Consider the following 15,801-nt stretch of genomic DNA (forward strand, 5'->3'; position numbering starts at 1 on the left):
GTGCGAGCGCGCGCAAGGGTGGCCATAGCACCCGAGGCAGCTAGCAGGGTACCCAGCCTGGCTGCACCGGCGAGCTGGGGCGGGGCTCAGGTCGCTCGGGGGCGGTGCCGGTTCCCGCCCCCCACATCCGGGGGCCGGGCCGGGCTCTGGGGCTCGCGCTGCGCGGGTGAGTCAGGCCGGGTTTTCCCTCCGTCTCTGGGGCTAGCAGACGAGTGTCGCCCAGCGCGTCCTCTGCCCGCCGATCCGGCTCCCGCGCCCGCCCGAAGAGCCTGGGAGGAGAAAGGTTCGAGACTGAACTGGGGACTGCAGCGCGCCCTGGGATCCGCGACGCCAACATGGTAAGTGGGCAGGACGGGTCGCCGCGGTCGTTCTCGGACCCCGGCCACGGGTGACAGGATGCGGTGCGCGCCCCGGTGTCCTCTGGTCCCGCTCTCGAGGCTGACCTGTAAATGCGCTTTCCGTGGAGCATCGCCCCGGACCCTCGCGCCGTAGCTGGGAGGGGCAGGCGCCCTTGGCGCAGGAGTCTGACCTCGGCCTCCGCCCCCTGCACCAGCTCCAGGCAGGCCCCACAGATGGCGGGCGGGAGACGTGCACCCCACCCCGCCCCCTGGGTAGTTCGGCTGGTCTGGGATCCCTCGCGTCCTCCACTACCTTCTTGAGCGCAGTTCCACCGGGATGGTCAGCCTGTCTTCGCCGCCTTCCTGGGGACACCATTCACCTGCTTTCGCCCTTAGGGTACTTACTCTCTTCCTGCCCCAGCTCCCTAACCTGTCTGATCCGCAATTGGGGACCAGCGATAGGGGACCTTCCGAGGTCTGGGAGTCTGTTCCAGTCCTGACCTCAGCCTTTGACAAAAGTGAGGACCGGGACCCCAGCTATATTCAGATGGGGGCTTGGGATATTCCCACCCCAAAGGTACAGCTTAGGCATGGCCGTCTTTGGGAGGGAGCAGAGGCGGGAGGCCCTCCTGGACCTGGTGATCTGCCTCCTCCCAGGCTCTCACAAGCAGGGCTCCTCCGCCGACTGGCTGCGTGTGGGTGTGTATGTGCGAGACTGTGAATGAAATCGACCAGCCAGCTCCCGACACCGCCTCTAGCAGTTTGCAGAGCTTAAGAGTCCCTAAGCCGGCGCCACCTTCCACTCTCTCTTCTTACCCTCTGACCCCCCCCCCCACGGCGGGCAGGAGAGACCCTCCTGGGAGGGGCTTAAGTTCCATCCACCCAGCCTAGCTGTAGATAGATGCCCTTGGGAGAAACAAGCATGGAGGCTGGGCAGGCCACATACGACAGCAGAGTGTGCTGGCGGAAGGTGACCCCTAGCTGGGACAGCTGGGTGTAGTATAGAGGGCTTTACTGTGGGAAGCCAGATTGATCCTCGGAGCGGGATCTTAGTTCATTTCCTTCTTCTAAGCCTCAGTTTCCCTATCTGTAGATAGGATCCTTTCTGCCCCGACTCTACCGACTGCTGTGGAGACCATGTGGGATAATGAACTAGATGGAAGAGCTAAGAAACACTGAAGGGCAGTGCACTGGGCCAACCGGGGTAATTCTGTCGAGGGAGCAGGGTACGCCAGCCACCCCCATCGCCTCGCAGACTGTCCCCATTTTTGGAGTTGGGACATTCCAGCCTCATTCCTTTGGGGCAGCTGCAGACACACCCCTCAGAAAGGCTGATTACCCACCACCCCCACCCCCAGCAGGTGGTGTGACCCTCCCCTAGGACACTCTGCTGGGACGAAAGGCAGTTGAGGCTGACAATCCTCCTGCGGCCTGGAGGACGAGGTGCCCCAACCCAAAGGAAGTACAAGGAAAGCTGCGTCTAGGGAGCCCAGGGCACTTCCTCCCATGCAGCTGAGCGTGACCTTGGTCACTTCATTTTTTTTTTTTTTAACCTCCCCGTCTGTTTCCTTTAGTGAGGCAGAAAATAACCGAATTCACCTCCTAGGTGTATTTCGAAAAGGTACCCCGGGTCTGGTGCAGGGGGTACCCCACTGTGTATCATTGTGTACCTCTCCTTAAGGCTCAGCGCTGCTGGCTAATCTTGGAGACAGAGGGAGACGGGTACTGCTGTGGCCAGCTGAGTGATGGTGTGTATTCAGGGCAAGAAAGGCACCCCGCTGTGGCAGCACAGCCCTGGTATTTGGTGGAAACCCCGACTTTCTGCTCTGCTCTGGTCTCCCAGGATGTCGGAAGGCACTTGCTGGCTCTCTTCTCCACCCCCACCAAATCACAGGCCACAGAGCCTGCACAGCTGCCCTGGCCTGACCAGGCAATCCCAAGGCTCCTAAGCAACGGGAAGGAAGGAATGTATGTGCGCGTTGGGGGAGGGGCAGAGGTGGGTTGGATTCTTTAGAAAGAGAAGCCCTCTTCCTAAAGTCTCCAGACTGAGACCTGGGTGGCCTAGGGGCCTCAGCCCCACAGGAGGAGCAGACGGTTGCCACGTGAGACCTCATCTAGGTAGATGGACGGTGGGTGACCTTGTAAAAGCTGTATAGTCCACTGTTGGACATGGCTGTCCTCACCGGGTTCTCTAACACACATTTCTCTGTGGGACCGGTAGTTCTGACACTGTGCACTGTAGGGGGCCATTTACATAATTGTGGCTTGTGGCTATGCTAGTTCATCCCTGAGATCTGGGACCCTTTGGGTGGGCACCATAAGTGTCCGTTGTTCCTTCCGAGAGTGGAAGTGAGTATCTGCACAGAGGAAGGTGAGGGGGGGTGTATTTGGGGTGAGGTGGGCATATCCGGCAATGCCTCTTTCCACCCCTAATGCCGCTTATCAGTTACCCTGACAGGGGTAAAGAAGGCAGAGCAAGATGCTGAGACAGGCATCTAGGGTTCCCTGGGGAAGGAGGGAGGGGAGAGAGGGAGGTGCAGACTAGATCTTTCCTTTAGTAATAGAAGGTTTCCCATGCCATGATGTCTCCCTGGGTGGGCTTGTCAAGGCACCCCATTGTCGAATGGGGAGGCCAGGTGAGCCAACTCTAATTCTTTGGCTTGTGGGTGACATCCTGAGTCTGCTAGACTTTTGGCGGTCCTGGTGTTGGGGTCCCATGAGTCCTCATCCTGACCAGTTCTGTGGTCTTCGTTCATCTTTTTGAATCTTCAAGAGCTTACCTTTTAAAAAGGAGAGCTACTGAGTGGGGTGTGGTGGCGCACACCTTTAATCCCAGCACTCTGGGGGCAGAGGCAGGTGGGTCTCGGTGAGTCCGAGGCCAGTCTGGTCTACAAAGAGAGTCCAGGACAGCCCCGGCTACACAGAGAAACCCTGTCTGGGAATGGGGTGGGAAGGGATACTGATCCAGGGTGGTGGTGGCACATGCCTTTGATCCCAGCACTGTGTCTCAAAAAAAAACAAAATAAGGGGCTGGAGAGATGGCTCAGTGGTTAAGAGCAGTGACTGCTCTTCCAAAGGACCCAGGTTCAATTCCCAGAACCCACACGGCAGCTTGCAACTGTCTGTAACTCCGAGATATAACACCCTTACACAGACATACATGCAGACAAAACACCAATGCACTAGAAATAAAGTATTAAAAAGAAAAAAACAAAGTAAATACATTAATTGTATTAAAAAAGGAGGGATACTGAAGCCATAGTCTCCTTGAGACTCCTGCAAAGTGCCATGTTAAGTAGGTGCCCCAGCTCTGCTTAGTCCCTTAACCTGGCTGAGTCTCTTGAATTTTGGGAAATCACTAGAAAAGTAATTCTGTTCAGGTGGGGCTGGGCGTCCAAATTGAGACTTGCATCCCACCTTAAGGGGTATAAGAAAGTCACTCTGTAGATGGCTACTACAGTTCTTTTTTTTTTTTTTTTTTTTTTTTTTTTGCCTAGGGGCTGTAGAGTGGGGGAGGGGACCAGGCCTGCCCTCCCTCTCTGGGAGAGCGCTTTGTCTTTCACAAACACAAAACCTGGAAACCGTTGAGGATGGAGACTCCTAACCACCATTGTTTGGGGTGGGAGTGGGTGTCCCGGAAGCCTATTGGGTGGGTGGTGGTGGGTACTCCCAGATGCTGCCTGCCTGCCAGGCATCTGCTTGGCATTGGGAGCAGCTGTGTGTGGGCGGGAAGCAAAAAAAAAAAAAAAAAAAAGGTGCCATTCACTGCCAGTTGTTTGCACTTACTGTCTGCTGGGCCATGGGTGTGGCACACACACACCAGTCTCTCCAGAGTGTTGGGTCCCAGAACACAGAACACGCGGGAGACAGACCATAAGCCTGGTCCCTCCGTGTGGAGTGGAGTATGTGACTGAGCTCAGCCTCCGGTGTTCTGTGTTGACTGTGGCTTCAGGCCAGGCCTGGGCTAGATCCCTGGTCGTGTTATCTCAGCCCGTCCTCTCAGCATCTTTAAGTGATAGACACTACTGTTGCCTTCCTGGTCCTGAGGAAGGCAGGGCTCTCACAGGTTAGGCATGGCTAAGGTCACAAGCCGCTATCTCCCAGCCCAGGTTCCGTGGACCTGCATGGTGGTAGCCGGCAACAGAACGGGGTGGCATTACAAAGCCTGGCTGCCTCTTCCCTGCCTAGGCCAGAACACCTGTTCCGGAAACAGAAGCCATTGTTCCTCCCCGTAGGCCCTTCCTGTGTGTATCACCATCCTTCCTCCCCTTGGGCTCTTCCTGTTTGTATCCACTGTAGTCCACCACCACCACCCCCACACACACACACCTCACCCATTCCAGATGTTTCCCCAGGGAACCTCGGACCCTTTGAGGGAAGAGGGGTTTCCCACCTAGAGAAGCGGGAGGAACAGTCCTGGTTCACAGTGCTTGCTGTGCCCCACCCCCCACCCCCCCTATTCCACAGATTTGGTGCAGAGCAAAGCCATGCATCCGAGAGGACCTGAGTCCACCCTCCAGCCTTCGCTGATTCAGTTCTAGGAAGAGGGCCCCTGTCCTACTGCTCGAGGGCCTCCTCTTTCCTGAACATTCCATTTCCAGGCCCCTATATGGAAGCTGTTCCTTTAGGTGGCCCAGCGGAAGCCCCGTTTCCCTAGTCTGATGCAGCGTTCGGTGTAACCCTTTCCCTCGCCATCCTGTGATTCCCCGTTCTGTTCACACAGATCTGCTGATGGGCCTGGGCACACTGGGGAGCTAACAGATGGCAACTGTCTAGTTTTAGTGCATCTGGGAACTTGGGTACTGAGTGCCCATCTGCCACTAATGGAGCCTTCTGATTCCCAGAACCCGCTGCCTGTGCCCTGTTGAACCTTCATGGCCACGGCCTCAGGCCCTGCTGGCATTGCCATGGGCAGCGTGGGCAGCCTGTTGGAACGGCAGGACTTCTCCCCCGAAGAGCTCCGGGCTGCACTAGCTGGTTCCCGGGGCTCCAGGCAGCCTGATGGGCTCCTCCGGAAAGGCTTGGGCCAGCGCGAGCTCTTCAGCTACCTGCATCTCCCCAAGAAGGATGGCAAGGCCAGCAAGCGAGCCCCCAGGAACGATCAGGACTATGCCACTCTCTACTACCGGGAACATCCTCGGGCTGGTGACTTCAGCAAGACTTCCCTGCCTGAGCGGGGTCGCTTTGACAAGGTGCATCTCGCTTATGTTGGGGGAGGTGGGGCGTTTGGGCTCGACTCGGAGACTGTGACGCTGGGATGGTCAGCTGGGAGGCCCTGGCCGTGGGGTAAGGCAGGGTAAGGTGTGAGGAGTCCATTCCATATGGCTTGGCCTGAAGCTTGACCGTTGCTTCCCTGTGACATGTTCTCAGAGGGGGTCCCTAGGGCCTTCAGAGATATCAGATAGGAAGAAAAAAGCGGCCAGCCCCACCTTGCTCACGTGTGCGTTCTCTTCCTCACAGTGTCGAATTCGTCCGTCTGTGTTCAAGCCTACTGCAGGCACTGGGAAAGGCTTCCTGTCCATGCAGAGCCTGGCTGCCCACAAGGGCCAAAAGTTGTGGCGAAGCAATGGCAGCCTGCACACGCTGGCCTGTCACCCACCCCTGAGCCCCGGCCCGAGGGCCAGTCAGGCTCGTGCACAGTTGCTTCATGCTCTCAGCCTAGACGAAGGTGGCCCTGAGCCCAGCCTGTCGGACTCTTCCAGCGGGGGTAGTTTCGGCCGTAGTCCAGGCACCGGCCCGAGCCCCTTCAGCTCCTCCTTGGGCCACATTAATCACCTTGGAGGCTCACTGGACCGTGCTTCAAGGAGCCCCAAGGAGTCTGGGCCTCTGGCTGTACTGAGCTGCCTACCTGACCCACCTCCCCCCTATGAGTTCTCCTGCCCCGCGGCTGAGGAAGTAGCCGTCTTGCCTGACAACTGTGAGGAACTCAAGAGAGACCTCAGTGACCAGGATGTCCCTAACCCGTTTACTCAGGTGAGGGAGCCCCGCCCCTGGAGTGGTTTGTCCCTCACCATTGGTGTATAGGCTAGCTTAATCTCTGACATGTGGCACAACTTGGGGTGGTGACAAACCATGAGGAAGGCCTAAGCATAGAATGGTTTTGGGGGCCTGGCTGCATGAGAGAGGCAGCAGAGGATGGGAGTTTATGCCCCTGATGGTGTCCTGTCCTTTCTCCCATTGTGCTTCAAGGAAAGAACCGCAAAGCAAGAAATCTAGCCTTAGGCATCCCTCAACTGCATGTCAAGGATGCCGCGTCACTTTGGTTCTATCTGGGAAATTGTGTAGGGAGGAGGGAGGTAGTTTCTGTGAGGACCATGTGGAGAGCCTCTTTGGATGGGACACACATGTGATCAGGACCCTGGGCTCTGGGGTCTAGGTGTGTACGACATTAATGGTGGCAGGCTATGGGCACAAAGGAGCCTTGTTACGAGGTGGCGGGCCGAGGATGGAAACCTGAGGGGGGCTGTGTCCACTGCCGACCAGTTCCTCTTCCTCAGCAGGTGCTAGAGGAACGCCAGCGGTTGTGGTTGTCTGAGCTCAAGCGCCTATACGTGGAACGGCTGCACGAGGTGGCCCAGAAAGCTGAGCGCAGTGAACGGAACCTCCAGCTGCAGCTGTTTATGGCCCAACAGGAACAGCGGCGCCTGCGTAAGGAGCTGCGGGCTCAGCAGGGCCTGGCCCCGGAGCCTCGAACCCCTGGTCCCCCCACAGAGGCTGACCCCAATGCCGGGCCAGAGGAAGAAGCCCGATGGGAGGTAGGTTACCATCCGAGGCATCACCTCCCGTCGCATTGTCCTGGTCCCATACTCTGTTGTCTCCGTTCTTTTTTTTTTTTTAATATATTTTATTAATTTATTCATATTACATCTCAGTTGTTAGCCCATCCCTGTTGTCTCCATTCTGCAGCTGGCCTCAGTATGCCTACTGTGTCTGTCCCTTGCTCACAGTTTGTCCCTTCTCCCAGGTGTGCCAGAAGACTGCCGAGATTAGTCTGTTAAAGCAGCAGCTTAGGGATGCCCAGGCGGAGCTGGCGCAGAAGCTGGCCGAGATCTTCAGTCTGAAGACGCAACTTCGGGGCAGCCGTGCACAAGCCCAGGCTCAAGATGCTGAGCTGGCTCGGCTGCGGGAGGCAGTGCGCAACCTGCAAGAGCAGGCGCCTCGGGAGGAAGCCCCAGGCAGCTGTGAGACAGATGACTGCAAGAGCAGGGGACTGCTAGGGGAGGCAGGAGGCTGTGAAGCCAGAGAAGGGGCCGAGCTGCTGCGGGCAGAGCTGCTGCAAGAGCGGCTTCGTGGCCAGGAGCAGGCGCTGCGCTTCGAGCAGGAGAGGCAGACGTGGCAGGAGGAAAAGGAGAGGGTGCTGCGCTACCAGCGGGAGATCCAGGGGGGCTACATGGACATGTACCGCCGGAACCAGGCGCTCGAACAGGAGCTGCGGGTGTTGCGGGAGCCCCCTACGTCCTGGAGTCCCCGGCTGGAGTCCTCCAAGATCTGAGGCTGGTCAAGTGTGCTGACAGCAGGCACAACCGGCAGAAGATAACCCTGAGATGACGGCAGGCTCCTCCCTTGCACTGGTCTGAGGCAGAATCTGTGGAGGCCAGTTCAGGGATGGGAGGCTCACCCAGAGGAGGACTCCAGTGGGCAATAGGCAATGGGCTAGGTAGGGTGCCTGCTCGAGAAGCTATGGCAAAGTCTTACTGGTAGAGAAACACACCCAGGCAGGGCCCAGCCCAGCTCCCAACAGCGGGTGTGGTGGCCCAGTAAAGTAGGTTGGAGCCATGCAAGCCTCGGTCCCCGGATGCAGAAGGCAGAAACAAGGGTGGCTGGAGACCTGGCCTGAGGTCTTCCTCCATGGAAAGAGCCAGGGGTGGGAAGATTGGTCTTCTCCAGAATAAAAGCGCATTTTTCTATGAGGAGGCCCAGTTGATAACATCGTCCTTGGCCCAAGTCCAGAGATTCCTGAATGGTTGGTGTTCCAGGCTCTAGACACAAGCCCTAGTTCCTTCCACAGTCTTGATGGTAAAGTGAATATTTCCTGTGCGGTCTCTGCTCTTGCGTGTTGGCGAATAGAGGAATGTTATTTCTTGCTTCCATAGCACGCAGCCCTTAGCTGCTGTGTGGGCTGCAACCCCTTTCTTCAACACCATCGGATGTTCGAGAAGAAACAATGCCAGGGAAACAAAAGGATTGGTCGACCGAGGCATTAGCAGAACACGAAGTGTTTTTCTGGTGGGATGTCTGGACCCTGGGTGCCCAGGCAGCTGCTGGGTTTGGAGCTAGCTCAAGACAGCTTCCTCTGTACCATGTAAAAGCTCCCGTGGGCTCTGCCACCTCCAGCTGTGGTGTGCCCTCCCTCCACGGTGCGGGGGCCAGAGGCAGGTGCAGGAACTGTGGGACATTTCCGTAGGCAATAAGAGGCCTGTGGGTATCTTATTTATGTGAAAGATCAGGTTTTGCTTCTAGAAAGCTCTGGGGAAGGAGTCCTTCACTCTTTACCTGGCCTCAAAACTGACCTCCTAAATCTTGTGCTTCCAGCTAAAGCTGATCCCAGGGCCCCCGAAACCATCAGCCACCCCTACCTTAGCAGTGTCCTGCGTTCTATGGGCTTTGCTCCCCTTGGGCTAGTGAGTGAAGCTGATACCACCTCTGCCTACCTCCCTGTCTCCTTACCTGCCCTTTTTTCTCTTCTTTCTTTTTGAGTCAGGGTTTTGCCATGTAGACCAGACTAGCATGGAACTCCGTATGTAGCCTAGGCTGGCCTTGGACTCAAGATCGTGAATGTTAGGATTATAAGCCTGTACCTCCACTTTGGGCTCCCTTCCTCTACAGAGAAACCACTTTTTTACCGATGCATCATAGGAATAACTACTGCAGATTTACTGTATATGCCTAGTACTATGTTGGGCCCTTGTGGTTTAGGGGGCAGAAGGCAATTCTGCTCGAGGAGGAAACGATCACCATTTTAGTTATCTTGGTTTTTGAAACTATGTAGCTCTAGTTGTCCTTGAAGTTACTATACAAAGCATGCTGACCTTGGTCTTCCTGATCCAACTGCCCAATAGTTATTTGCCTCCAGTCTCTTGGAACCATTCAAGAATCCATTTAGGCCCAGTGGTGGTGGTGCACACGCCTTTAATCCCCAGCACATGGGAGGCAGAGGCAGGTGGATCTCTGTGAGTTCGAGGTCAGCCTGGTCTACAGAGTGAGTTCTAGAACAGCCAACACTGTGCAGAGAAAGCCTGTCTCAAAAAAGAAAATCCTTTTATAATTCTGTCACAGAACTCTCTAGATCTCAAGACATGCAGTAGGTTCTAGGGTTTAGATGAGCAGCTGTGGGCTGTGACGCCTGAGCTGACTGATGGGGCCCCACCTTTTTAAGGGTGGAGGGTTGGGTGTGTGAGTTGTCTGTTGTAGGGATGCTGTGTTTATGATCTGTGAGTGGCAGGTGTGTCCAAGGGGGTGTGTTTGGGGCCCTGGCCTTTAAAGCTGGCTCTTTGGGTGGAAGCCAGGAGTACTCCCTAACCCTCTCCCTTCCTCTTCCCGACTGTTCCAGCCCTTTGCACTGGTCACCCTAGCTAGACCCTGCATCCCAGAAAGTCCCCTGGAAAGGAGCTGAGACACATAGGCCCACACCTCAGCTCTGGTCCCCACCTGAGGTGTGGGGGCGGGGTGGTTAGGCAAGCCAGTCCCCCAGACCATGATGCTTCCGTTCCTTAGGTTCCTGCAAATGCAACTCTCTGGGCTCGCAGGTCCCGAGAAGGTCTTCCCTTAACAAATGTGGTGTTGGCTGAAGTCTGAGTTACTTCCTCAACGGGGCCAGGAGCCTGTCGGGTCAGGTAGCCACGTGCCCACCTCTTGGTATAACCCACTCCTCGGTACAGTTCCCCACCCAGCAATTACAACCTGGGCTGGCCAGTAGAGCCAGCGGGGGTGGGTGGGCGGTACCAAAACTTGGCAGTGGTGCCAGAAACCAAGGCCAGGCCCAGATGTAGAGGGGGAGGGCAGCCCAGAACCAGATCTCCTGTTAGCTCATCCTTGCTCGGCAAACCAGTTCTCTGGTCCCCAAGCAGGCTGGGTGGCTCTGGGGCCAGCTGGTCATAGAAGTCACTGTCACAGCTACTGGAGAAGCCTAACTCTGTTGCCTCTGGAAGACCCCTGGCTCAGCCAGTTAATGTGAAAATCTAATGAGTACCTCACACTATTCCCAGCTCTGCCACTGATCTATCCCAACCCCAACTCTAACCCCCCTTCACCCAACGTTTCTTTCTCTTAGCCTGTCACTTAGTACCAACCAGCAGCTCTTGGTTCTCTGGACAGACCACTCTGGGGTGTCCTGGCGCAAACCAAAGTTTATGGGCAGAGGAGATAGCATTTTCTGGAACCTTTGGGGAATGAAAGAAGAGGAGGCCCTGGGCTTGTCTGGGAAGGTAGCTGGAACGTCCCAGGTGCAGCCGTGTGTTCATGGTGACCACACAGAGGTAGCCAGCGCTTGGATCTTGCCTCTCAGAGAAAACTGCAGAGCCTCTCCATGCCTGTCTCCATCAGGTCTGTCTTTCCTTCATTTGTTTGTTTGTTTGTTTTGTTTTTTCTTTTGGGGGGGGGTTTCCAGACAGGGTTTCTCTGTGTAGCCTTGGCTGTCCTGGACTCGCTTTGTAGACCAGGCTGGCCTCGAACTCACAGCAATCCGCCTGCCTCTGCCTCCCAAGTGCTGAGATTAAAGGCGTGTGCCACCACGCCCGGCTGTTTTTGTTTTTCAAGACAGGGTTTCTCTGTGTAGCCCTGGCTGTCCTGGACCAGCCCTTTGCACTGGCCACACTAGTTAGACCCTGCATCCCAGAAAGACCCCCTGGAAAGGAGTTTTGTAGACCAGCCTGGCTTTGAACTCACAATGTTCTGCCTGCCTCTGCCTCCCAAGCACTGGGGTTTAAAGGCATGCACCACCACGGCTGGCTTCCACCAGGTGTTTCTATTTTGTAACTGTTGCCTTGCCTGACTCCATTGGGCTTCGAGCATCACCAAAGCAGGGCGGTGGCCTCCATTTTCCTGCAGAGTGCTCTAGCTCCAGCCCCAGAAGGTAGGGGTGAGGGAGATAGAATACGAAAGCAATAGTGACCAGACCCCTGCACTGTCTAGGACGGGTGGCTATGAGGGGAGGGCCTGGGGAACATTGTGGTTCCGAGCCATTCATTTGGGTGCTGGTTCTAGGTCAGGTCAGTGCCGAGTTCGAGGCTCTAGCACATGAACCAGATGCAGCTCTCAGGTGAGGAAGACAAAGTGGACCCCCTGGATGAAGACATGTCTTAACACTAGGGAATGCTGTTCTACATAGCAGAGCCAGGCAGGGCAATGGAGAAGACACAGGGCTGGAGAGACGGCTCAGCAGCCCTGGCTGCTCTTCCGGAGGACCTGGGTTCTATTCCCAGCACCGACAAGATGGCTCATAACCACCAGTCCTGGGGGATCTGATGCCCTCCTCTGGCCTCCACAGGCACTGTACGCACACAATGCGCAGACAGGAGGGAAAGCACCTACACACATCACACACGTGTGTGTGTGTGTGCGTGTGCGTGTGTGTGTGTGTGTGTGTGTGTGTGTGTGTGTATTTTTTTTAAACATACAGAGGCCTCCGTGGTGGAGACAAGTTAGGAGAAGAAGCAGCGGCACACCGGCCTGAGATGAGGTTCTGAGCATGAGGAGGCTGTGGTCCAGAGGATGCTGGCCACACCATGCTCCAGGAGCTGACTTGTCACCGGGTGCTTAGCTCTCTATGGCCTCGTGTGTGTGTGTGTGTGTGTGTGTGTGTGTGTGTGTGTGTGTGTGGTTTTTTTCCTTTTTTTTTTAAATAGAGTTTCTCTGTGTGGCCTTGGCTGCCCTAGAACTCGCTTTGTAGACCAGGTTGGCCTCACTCACAGAGATTCCCCCTACGCCAACCCCCAGCCCCCAATGCTGGAATTACAGGTGTGCACCACCACACCCAGCTGAAGGAACACAATTTAACCAGAGCTTGACTTCTGAATATGGGACAAAGTAGGCCACAATTTGCACCACCTTCTAAAATAAAATGGACACTGACGTTTTTCCCGTTTGTGTGTGTTTGTGGAAGTCAGAGGTCAACACTGAGTATATTCGTCAATCATTCTCCACCTTTTTTGAAGCAGGGTCCCTTTCGGAATCTGCGGCTCACTAATTCAGCTATGCTTGCTAGACATGAAGACCCAGGACCTACTACCTGGCTGTCTCCCCAGTGCTGGCTTTTTTTTTTTTTAAGATTTATTTATTATGTATATAGTGTACTGCCTGCATGTACACCTTTATGCCGGAAGAAGGCATCCGATCCTTTAAGAGATGGCTGTGGGCCACCATGTGATTGCTGGGAATTGAACTCGAGACCTTTGGAAGAGCAGTCAGTGCGCTTAACCTCTGAGCCATCGCTCCGGCCCCTCCCCCCCTTTTTTTAAATGGGCACCAGGGATTGAACTCAGGTCCTCAGGTTTGCATGGCAACCACTTAACCAACAATTTATTTATTTATTTATTTTTGTCCAGGACTCACTTTGTAGACCAGGCTGACCTTGAATTTACAGTGATCTGCCTGCCTCTGCCTCCTGAGTGCTGGGATTAAAGGCGTGCGCCACCACTGCCCGACTACATTCTTTTTGAGTTAAAAAAAAAAAAATCCTAGGAAACTGGCTCAAAATGAAGAAAGGATATACTGAGAAACAGCTTTTGATCACTCCGCTTTGAAGCCATCTGAAGTCCGGGTTGGAGAGATGGCTCGGCGGCTTAGAGCGCTGACTGCGCTTTCAGAGGACAGGGGTTCTAATCCAGCACCCACATGGCCGCTCACAATCCACCCACAGACCTACATACATGCAGGCAAAACACCAATGTACATTAAAAACAAAAACCCCCAAAGCCTAACCTGAACGAGGAAAGAATCATAGAATCAAGCAAGTAAGAAAACTCATGCGGCCAGGCATAGTGGCGCACGCCATTAATCCTCACACTGGGAGGCGGAGCACTGTGAGCTCTCGAGACCAGCCTTGTCTACAAAGTCAGTACAAGACAGCCAAGGCTATACAGTGAAACTTTGGGGTGGGGGGCGGGGGGCGGGGGAGAAAACTCATCCACAGTCAAAGTACTTATATAGAACCCAGGCCTTATATAGAACCTGGTGAAAAAGACACAAAGTTTCAAAGGACTAAATGTGAGCCGCCTCAGGATCTGGTAGAAGCGGGCTTTGTTCACACCCTGCTTGAAGGTGAGGCATCCTGGGAAAGGAAGTGGGAAAGCCTGGGGCGGTCTAGAAAGCTTGTGAGGTCCTGCCGACTGGGGCTCGGTTTCTTCAACTCAGTCTCTTCGCCCCAAGCAGGGCTCATTCAACTCGCCCCCGCGACTTCCGCGTGGGTCCGGGACCACCCAGGCTCCGGAGACTCCGCCAAGCATCTCCGGGATTCTGGGGTCACTATGCCCTTGAGGGTTTGCTTCCCTCTTTGCACCGCCTTCTTCCCTGCTGCGTTTCAAAAGGTTGTGAGCCACAGTTTCCTCTTTTATAAAGCAGAGGATGTCGGTCAGCTCCCAGCGTCTCTGTGCTTAACTCTGTTCCAATAGCGATTAACACAAAAGTCCTGAGCCCAGTGGAGTTTTTATCCTAAAAGTTGGGGAGGCGGAGATAGGGCCAAGAAGACAGAATCAACACATAAACACAGGGTTTCAAGCTAAGGCTGTAAAGAAAACAAAGCTAGATTGTGCAAGGTGGAGGAGGCGGGGGAAGAGAGATTGCCTGGAGGGAATCCCGCAGTAAAAAGGAAGCTGCTAGAGCCAGGCCGTGGTGAGGCAGGGGCAGGAAGGTCTTTGAGTTTGAGGTGGTAAGCGTCGGATACAGAGTTTGTACCAAGACAGCCAGGGCTACACACAGAAACCCTGTCTTGAAAAACAAAACAAGCGGGACCTGGTGGCACACACCTGTAATCCTTCCCAGCACTCGGGAGGCAGAGGCAGGTGGATCTCTATGAGTTCGAGGTCAGCCTGGTCTACAAAGAGGGTCCAGGACAGCTAAGGCTACACACAGAGAAACCCTGTCTACAAAAACAGAAAAGGAAGCTGCTTGTCAGGGGACAAGGCTTCTTCTTCCTTGTCGTACTCAAATCTGAGAGCAAAAGTCTTCTTTTTTCCTGCTCCAAAGGCAAGGGGGGCTGGAGGATGGATCAAGTGGTGGTGGTGATGGTGCACCCTTAAATCCCAGTACAATGGAGGTGAAAAGATGCCCTCCATGACACAAGGTTGTTCAAGGCCAATCCGGAGTACCCAAGACCCTTTCTCAAGAGAATAAAAAGATGCCAGGCCTGGTGGCACACGCCTTTAATCCCAGCACTCGGGAGGCAGAGGCAGGCGGATTGCTGTGAGTTCAAGCCCAGGCTGGTCTACAAAGCGAGTCCAGGACAGCCAAGGCCACACAGAGAAACCCTGCCTCGAAAAACCAAAAATAAATAAATAAATGAAAAAGAAGAACAAAAAGAGAAAAACCTTTTCAGTCCTTTCCAGTTTGGTGATGACATCACCTCCTCTCCATTTGGACCTTTACACCCCATCCCACCGTACTCACAGATCTGCCCGCCTCTGCCTCTCCACACTGAGATTAAAAGTGTGTGCTACCCGGCTCCTTCATCCTTTTTAATTAGGGCATTGTCGCAAGTCGAGGGAAGGAAGACCCTCAAGGAGATGAGTGTTGATATTTTACAGATGCTTTATTAGTCACACACTCGTCACATTTCACTCGGGCTTCCCAGTACCTCTCCTGGTCTGCTGAGTACAGCTGTAGCCTGGTCCACGGCTTCACAGGTAAGACTATCTGTCCCAGTGTGCTGAGTGGTCCACAGTGGCCTTCCTTCTCTGAGTCTGGGCCCGGTTCTGGTCTGGTTTGGTCTCTGACAGGTCTTTGGATGCCCTGGCGCACGGGGGTTTTCAAACGAAGACCCTAGGAGCAGGTGCGGGAGTGAAAAAGGGACAGGAGACATGAAGAAACAAGGGCAAGACAGGATTTCTGATCAAGCCCCGTTTATTGAAAACTTTTACAGGGCTTAATAGGCAAGGGCATTTGGGGGAAGCAGGGTTGCTATGGGAACCTAATGGCAGATGTCCTGCTAGCCATCCTTGGTAGTGAAAACTCCAAGATAAGGGAGTGAGCTCTGAGGGAACGCAGCTACGGAAGCAAGATAAGCAAGCTGCCTCCCAGGACCAGGTAGAAGTGGCCTGGGCTGACCCCAGCCTGCCACGTGCCAGGCAGAGGTGTAGAAAATGGAGTCTACAGACAAGGTGGAATTGCCCAATGTTTTAAGCCAAGAGCCACTTAAGGGCAGCTCCCCACATTTGGACTTAGGGTCAGCACAGTGGCATGGTCTTAGTTGGTAAATATCACGGCCAGCCTGAAGTAGTCTTATACTCAGCTTATATACCCTGTCTATGCT

The 15,801-nt window shown here is 54.7% G+C and overlaps 1 protein-coding gene across 2 annotated transcripts; it reads left to right on the forward strand.

Annotated features, from left to right (window-relative positions):
- Positions 1–165: 165 nt before the first annotated feature.
- Positions 166–8,248, forward strand: N4BP3 (NEDD4 binding protein 3). Of its 2 annotated transcripts, none has more exons than XM_084764142.1 (5): positions 166–338; positions 5,183–5,530; positions 5,799–6,311; positions 6,836–7,093; positions 7,303–8,248. In XM_084764142.1, exons 2-5 carry the CDS (start codon positions 5,213–5,215, stop codon positions 7,828–7,830), a joined length of 1,617 nt encoding a protein of 538 aa, XP_084620268.1. In that variant the 5' UTR covers positions 166–338; positions 5,183–5,212; the 3' UTR covers positions 7,831–8,248. The 2 variants fall into 2 exon arrangements, with proteins under 2 accessions (XP_084620268.1, XP_084620269.1); XM_084764143.1 differs by having other exon boundaries at positions 169–338; positions 6,839–7,093.
- The last annotated feature ends 7,553 nt before the right edge of the window (positions 8,249–15,801 follow it).

Source organism: Acomys minous (assembly GCF_964271855.1).
Source record: "Acomys minous genome assembly, chromosome: 16".
Classification (NCBI taxonomy): Eukaryota; Metazoa; Chordata; class Mammalia; order Rodentia; family Muridae; genus Acomys; species Acomys minous.

Bases quoted from the DNA above. Each gene is read 5' to 3' on its own strand.
- N4BP3 (XM_084764142.1), top strand. From the start codon at position 5,213: ATGGCCACGGCCTCAGGCCCTGCTGGCATTGCCATGGGCAGCGTGGGC. The intron at 5,531-5,798 runs GTGCATCTCGCT...TCTTCCTCACAG, and splicing joins AGCGGGGTCGCTTTGACAAG to TGTCGAATTCGTCCGTCTGT. The intron at 7,094-7,302 runs GTAGGTTACCAT...CCCTTCTCCCAG, and splicing joins AGGAAGAAGCCCGATGGGAG to GTGTGCCAGAAGACTGCCGA.